General features: G+C 43.5%; 2 protein-coding genes and 1 pseudogene across 2 annotated transcripts in view; 1 reads left to right on the top strand and 2 right to left on the bottom strand.

The window, feature by feature from the left end:
- LOC137971419 (uncharacterized) overlaps positions 1 to 153 on the bottom strand; it is a 1,967-nt pseudogene extending 1,814 nt beyond the window's left edge.
- LOC137970960 (uncharacterized) overlaps positions 1 to 2,602 on the top strand; it is a 7,591-nt gene extending 4,989 nt beyond the window's left edge. Inside the window, exon 2 of the mRNA XM_068817641.1 lies at positions 197 to 2,602. Within this exon, the coding sequence (XP_068673742.1) occupies positions 267 to 2,327 (2,061 nt within the window). The 5' untranslated portion in view covers positions 197 to 266 and the 3' untranslated portion in view covers positions 2,328 to 2,602. The remainder of the gene's footprint in view (positions 1 to 196) is intronic.
- Positions 2,603 to 2,726: 124 nt separating this feature from the next.
- LOC137970961 (NADP-specific glutamate dehydrogenase-like) overlaps positions 2,727 to 7,500 on the bottom strand; it is a 6,097-nt gene continuing 1,323 nt past the window's right edge. The window contains exon 2 of the mRNA XM_068817642.1: positions 2,727 to 4,293. Coding sequence (XP_068673743.1) covers positions 2,935 to 4,281 — 1,347 coding nt within the window. The 5' untranslated portion in view covers positions 4,282 to 4,293 and the 3' untranslated portion in view covers positions 2,727 to 2,934. The remainder of the gene's footprint in view (positions 4,294 to 7,500) is intronic.

Below are 7,500 nucleotides of genomic sequence, written 5' to 3'. Positions count from 1 at the left end.
CGTACGCGACCACAAGCAATACCGCTAGCCATATTTACCATGAGAAAAGCAACTCGCGGGCTCCTATGAGTATGGTGCTCCGCTTGGCGGCACTTCGGGCTGCCGGAGCTTCGCTATAAACTAACCAATTAGAGTAGTACAGTCCAATTCCATTTTTTTAATACTTAAAGTCTATTTTTTTCATAATTACTTGCAGGCTGTTAACTCTACTTATAACTTAGTGTTGTGCATCCATTCATCGAGATCAGACATAAAGTAATCCCAATATGAATAACAGTGTTGACTGCAGTGACAAAACTCAACTTCACCAAGCCGCTATTACAGGGAGTACAGAAGAAGCGAAGAGACTTATCTTTTCTGGTGCCGCTGTAAACGCTCAAACGAGGCGCGGTCGCACACCCCTTCATTACGCTGCAGAAAATGGATATAACAGGATAGTGGTCCTTTTGTTGATGTCAGGGGCTCAGGTCGACCTCCCAAACAAATGGGGAAGGACAGCTCTTCATTACGCTGCCAGTAAGCACAGAGTGGAATGCGTACAAACCCTAATTAATAAAGGAGCTGACCTTAATTGTCAAGACGTCGATGGACAGACACCACTATACCATGCGGTGGCTGCGGGTACATTGCTGTCTTTTGAAGAAGTCAAGAATCCTGAAACGCAAGTGCGACACACTGGAGTGTGTGACACCTTACATTGTGGTACTATGGGGCGTGACTCTAAAATGCGAGACGTCGAAGCATGTGACATTCGTCACACCACACTACTTTTGATAACGCAGGGAGCGAACCCAGATATTTCTGACAAAAGTGGAATTACTCCACTTCATGTAGCTGCTGAACAAGGCAACACGGAGATTTGCGTTCAGTTGATAAAAGAGGCAAATGCGCATATTAACGCCATCGATCAACACGGTGCTACCCCGTTGCACTATGCCTACTACCAACGTCATAGGCATATTGCAAAACTTCTTATTTCTCACGGTTCTTGTTCCACCACGGAAGACAATTCTGGGCTGTTCGCGGGAACATATTTAGAAAAGCGAAGAAACGATGGGCCTGATATCGAAAGCAATGCATCAGAGATTGTTCCAATAAAAAACGTGGACGAAATAAACGGAGGGTCATTCTTGACCGGGGAGATTGATTTCAGCTCGTTACTTCTAAAAATAGATGAAACCGAGGGTGTAGGACGCGTTAAGCAAACGGAGGAAGTACAAAAAATAGAACGTGACATTCGTCATTACATTGAAGCTACCTTGCGAGAAATGGTATGTGTTGAGCCCAGGCTACGTTACGTTCTGGTTAAGGCCGGAAGCACTGCTGAAAATACAAAAGTTGGAGAGCCAGATGAACTAGATTACATGTGCTGCTTGAGTGATCTGTCGAACGTCAGCTTTCCTTGCATATCTCACGATGACCCACCTGGACACGCGAGAATTAAAATTCAAAGTCATGGGCTGAGAACTTGGGGAGATTTTGTGAACAAGGACGGCTTCGTAGAGGCAAAGAAACTCCACCAATGGTTTCATTTCGTTTTTGACCGATTCTCGGAAATTTCTGATCTCACGGCAATGAGTACCTGTCTTCACAAGATGCGCGATTATACGCCCCGCCCTGAACTTGGGGTGACTGTGGACATGTCCCAGACTAAGCCTGGATCACGGTTGTATTTCATGTGGAGAGGGTGTCAGTACAAACGACTGATTGTCACGGTGGATCTCATTCCTGTGATTGAAATCCTTGGTTGGCCCCATGGTGCCCAAGTGCCCCCGCAAAAAGGTTGTGACCGGTATCACGTAATCCCTAAAGTATCCCCAGCAATTAGAACAAATCTCCCGGTAGGACTGTTTTGGCGTATTTCGACCGCCTTGGCGGAGAAATGTTTATTTAACGGGATGGAACCTCCAGAACGTGTTTGCTATAGAGTATGTAAGTCATTGGTACATCTTCCCGACTCAAAAAGACTTTTATCTTCTGTCGTTATGTCCTTCTCAGGGTCTCTTGCTAATGTAAATGGAGAGAAAAGAGAGTCTGGGGACGAGGATTACCCTGTGTACTCAACAGCCGATGACATTCAACGACTGTCGTTCGTTTTGGAACAACTGATGCCGTACAAACAATGTGTTCACTCGTATCATCTCAAAATGGTACTTTTTAGACTGCGAGACAAAAGAAGGGAAAGGTCTGATTGGACGTGGCGCAGGGTCGGTCCACGGGTACTGGAAATATTAAACATGCTTTTAAAAGAGCTTAAACAGAGTTACGTTCCGTCATTTTTCCTTCTCGGCTACAACGAGTTAGACATTTGGATGCCAACAGAATAAGACCTGCAATGGCTTGTTCATGCGCATGCGCAGAATCCCCTTGTAACACGTGCGAATGCTCGAAAACTTGAGTCAAGACTGCAAAGAGGATGAGGACAAGGTGAGGGAAAGCCCTGCGCGGTTAGTGCAATGCTGGGCAGAAGTTTTTACGCTTTGCAAAACACCGCTTCTCCGCGCCTTAAAACAAGCTACAAACGCCTATCAAACAGGCTGTTTTACGTGCAGGGTTTGAATTCTGTCTCAGAAAGAAATAAAAATTTAACACAGCCCAAGTCCCCCACCGACACATGCAGCATGTTGATTTACGCTCGTGGAAAGGGAGCTTGAAAAATCTTCCGCTGCACAAGCGTCTAGTTCATTGGAAACTAGCAAACGATTGCAGTTGAGAGCAGTACCAAATCTTAATTGCAAGATTTTATTCTCATCCCTTCACGTTTCTAAGTTACAGCAATGAAAACTTCGCCAAAACAATTTGCCGGTACAATGTAGCACGCCTTTGGCACCAACATTTTATATAGGAGAAACCAAAATATCAGAAACATGATACCCTAAGCAAAAATCCACTAATAGTTATACCCTGGAGCCATTTACCCCGCGTGTCCCTTTGTTAAACCAGTCCTTGGTCCATCATTGCTTGAGCCACTTTAACAAATCCACCAATATTAGCTCCTTTGACGTAATCTACCGATCCGTCTGGTAGCTTGCCATACCTTACACACTGTTGATCGATATCCTTCATGATTTTTTGTAGTTTGGCGTCTACTTCCTCTCGTGTCCAAGCCGATCGCAGGCTGTTTTGGCTCATCTCTAAACCGGAAACAGCCACACCTCCGGCATTGGATGCCTTTCCTGGAGCAAACAACACTTTGTTCTTCTGAAAGATTCGCACTGCATCTGGCTGAGTAGGCATGTTTGCACCTTCTGCAACCAAACAGCATCCATTCTTCACGAGCTTCTCGGCGTCTTCTTTGCTAACTTCGTTTTGCGTCGCACAGGGAAGTGCTATGTCGCATTTAACAGACCAGGGGTTCTTTCCCTCCAGATAGGTCACGCCGTATTTATCAGCATACTCACGGATGCGACCTCTCTTCACATTCTTCAGCTCAAGCACATAAGCCAGTTTCTCTGCCGTGATGCCATCAGGGTCGTGAATTGTCCCATTCGAGTCTGACAACGTGATAACCTTGGCGCCGAGTTGAGTGGCTTTCTCGCATGCGTACTGAGCGACGTTTCCAGACCCGGAAATGGCAACCAGCTTTCCCTTGATAACATCACCTTTAGATATCAGCATGTATTGTACAAAGTACACCAAGCCGTAGCCAGTAGCCTCTGGCCTCAGCAAGCTTCCTCCCCATCCGATACCTTTCCCAGTCAACACGCCAGTGAACTCGTTTCGGATCCTCTTGTACTGACCAAACAGGTAGCCGATCTCTCGACCTCCAACTCCAATGTCCCCAGCGGGCACATCCGTGTCGGGTCCTATATGCCTTTGAAGCTCAGTCATAAATGATTGACAGAAACTCATGACCTCGCTGTCTGTTTTCCCCTTGGGGTCAAAATCCGAACCACCCTTACCACCCCCCATAGGAAGAGTTGTCAGGCTGTTCTTGAAAATTTGCTCGAATCCTAAGAATTTTAAAACTCCAAGATTGACTGTGGGATGGAAGCGCAGGCCACCTTTGTAAGGACCGAGAGCAGAATTGAACTGGACACGAAATCCTCTGTTGACGTGAATATTGCCTTTGTCATCTCTCCATGGAACTCTGAAGATAACTACTCTCTCTGGCTCAACTAGTCTTTCCAAAATTCTTTGTTGGGTGTATTTCGGATCCTTTTGAATAAATCCCCATACAGAGCTCACAACTTCTTCTACAGCTTGCAGAAACTCACTCTCTCCTGGGTTTTTTTGTTTTACAAAATCCATGAAGTCCTCTACGTTGTTAAACCGTGCCATTTTTCACAACGTCTGTCAAAAGGAGAAAAAAGAAATTGAGTAATCACGAAAAAAACATGCTCGGTGAAGGGGGTATTTCTGAAAGCATCGTTTATGCTTTTAATGTCGATCGGACAAAGCAATGAAAGTGTCACTCGCCTCTAAAGGACTGAATGAAGTTGTGTGCCAAAGTTACAATTTTTTTATCTGGTAGTTTTTAGACGTAGGCCGAGGTTATCCGAGGTTGAGAATTTAATAATAGACCTTATCATTCAACACATTGTGATAATGTCCAAACATGGTCATAGCGCGCTCAATATTCGTCATGTGTAATTTTGTGTCGCGAAGGAAAATGGTAGTTTTCCCAGCTTTTTTTTCCAATAAACGTAGAAAATTGTCCTTGTCATCAGTGTGTTGAAAAACAAAACAATTATCCCTCTCAATCTTGCCTGATTTTAGTCAACTCGGCCTACGGCCTCGTCGGCTAAGTATCAGGCGATATTCCGCGCGATTTGGAGGAGGCTAATGCGGGGAAATATATTAAAATTAAAAAATGTTTGCAGTTGAAAAGATTTCCCCACATTAGCCTCCATTGCAGGCTAGTTCCAGTCCAATACTGAAATTACGAATATGATCTATTACGTTCAACTTTGGGAGAACGCATTTTCTAATCTTGGATATCCTATGAACAGGGTGGGCTTTCGCAAGTTTTTCGTTCGTCTGCTTTTTCAGCGGCATCTTGAATTACGTCATACCTGCATGCGCATATTGGTTTTGATACGGTATAGGGGAAAATTAGTGACTGATTTCAAGAAACAGTCTCGGTCAGAAATGTTGTAACACAGACGGCAATTTGCCGCCCTGTCATGCAGGCTACAACTATTTATGACCAAAGTTGAAGCTACCGTGGACAATACTCCAGTCGGTGTACGTTGGATCAAACTGGCTTGATCTGATCGGCGTAATTACAAATTGGTAAACTAAATATTTTGAGCAAGAGCCGATACAACGTAGATTTGATTTAGTAAATCACCAAATGAAATCCTCGTTGCATCGGCTCTTGCTAAAATATTTAGTTACCGATTTGCACAATTCTCGACAAGTTACAGGAACATAAACGAAAATGCCACTTCAAAAGATAACTTTGCAATAATAGATATGTTGCGACTATACCATCTTCTTCACGATATACAATAAGGGCGAACTATACTATTTATAACTGGCCATTAGTACGAACAGTTTTTACGTAAATCCTAGAAAATGGACGAATCAATGTTGTATGCTGCGGTTTTCGCCAAATGTTTTTTCTCGTTGCCTTGCACAGAACGGCGAGCAAATGTACTAAAAATGTGTGCAGCTCAACAATTTTTCCTCTTTTTTAAACCAAAAATTAGGGAGTTTAAGCAACGACGACGGCTACGGCAACGATGACGCCACAAAGCAAGAATATTATTGGTTAAAAAAGGAAAAAGTAAACGTGCTGCACGTCGCAGCACGCATTTCCGTGCATTTCTTTGCCGTAGTCCAAAAACAACAACGTGAAATCACCAAACTTTTCTGGCGCCCGCTAACGCGGAAACAGTGTTGCAAAAGCAAAGGTTTCCCTGTTTGTGGCTCCACGAAAGAATCGCTGCGGAAGCAAATTTTACTTCCCGTGAAGCGAAAATGTTCCTGAATTTGTTCTGAAACATTTTGCTTCCTCAGCAAATGTTCCCTCGTTTGTGCACCATGTTGTGCGTTTGTGCGTATGTTGCCACGCTCACCTTCGTAAGACTCCGGTATCTTTAAGGAGTATTTTTGAAAACCCCGCCCTATGATATATGGGGATGCCCCCGGGGGGTTTGCGGGCGCCTGTAGGGTATGGACGACTATGCGAGCATGCACCAACGAACCATTCATTTTCTATTCTTAATTGATAACCGTTCGTACCCATCCAGTTATAGGATAGTTTGCCCGTAATGTACGACGTAAACAAGATAGCAGAATGGCGAAATAATACTTTACGATAACCGTAAGAGATTTTTGTCGCCCCCTCACTCAATTTTTGCCAATCGATAGACTTTGCGCCACCATGGGAAAGGCCAATTTTCTTTGACCTTATATAAACGAAAGATAAAATTACCTTGGAGATGCTGTCAAATCAATCATAATATGTTCACTGACGGGTGACTCGTCGGGACAAGAGTCCTTTGTTTTATTTATTGTTTACAGGCTTATCTAGATCGTAATTCAAATGGGGGTGTGTCATGGCGGGTGTCTTCGAAGGACAGGCATCTGTCCTTCAGTTAAGGAACCAATAGAAGCCATGAAAGTTCTTAAGGGACATCTTAGTTTTTTTTCCTAAATCGGACTTTGTTTTTTTGTGTTTTAAAGTCGAAGTTGGTTTTTGCGAGCATTTAGCTTTGCCTTTCCGAAAATCGGAGTTTGTGTTTTGAATTTAGAGAATTTCCGAAATTGGAGATTATGGAATATACGCCAAATGCCAGAGACACCGAACACTCGCTGACGATGATCGTCAAATGCAGTCAAGCAACGTTGTCATTTGCTTGTTTGTTCGAGTTGTTGTCTGACTTTACCACAAACGATTTGTAATAAATAAAGCCAGAGTCGCACAGGAACTTCTGGAACTTGTCAGCAATTACAATATATTGGGAAGTCAAGGGCTCGAATCAAACTTTTCAATAAAAAATACAACAAATGTGGTTTTGAAATGTGGAGCTCAGCGAGTCTTCAGTGTCTCTAGGAAACAAAAAAATTTGGGGAAAAAAAGACACTCCGACCCTGACCATGACCCCGACCCCGGCCCCGCGTTTTGGCTACTATGTGTGTCGTGGAGTTTTATTGCTTGTAAGAAAATCGCGTCAGAAATCTTAAACCCTTTGCATTTGAAAATGGATCTAAGTGAATCTGATAAATGGTGGACTTTCTGGTATGTCAGTGACTATTTTGTGCAAAATAAATCAAGGATACGTCAACAAAATAACGAAGAAACCAGGATTTCCTGTTTATTCAAGTATCTCCTTGGACATTTGGCTTGCATGCATTATCATAATTTGCTCGTCTTTGAAAACCCGTTTACTTAAACATGCAAATAATGACTGATCGAGCTACACAACGAAGATGAACGAGAAGATATCGTTGACGTCACCTATTGTCATTAATGTGCCAACCAGAGCCGCATTAGCTGTCGAAACAAATCGGGGGTGGAAGCTGAATAATCGGACCTCGATTATTCATTAT

This window comes from Montipora foliosa, chromosome 9 (assembly GCF_036669935.1).
Source record: "Montipora foliosa isolate CH-2021 chromosome 9, ASM3666993v2, whole genome shotgun sequence".
Lineage (NCBI taxonomy): Eukaryota > Metazoa > Cnidaria > Anthozoa > Scleractinia > Acroporidae > Montipora > Montipora foliosa.
The sequence above is the reverse complement of the archived record's forward strand: the minus strand, read 5'-3'. Positions and strand labels throughout refer to the sequence as shown.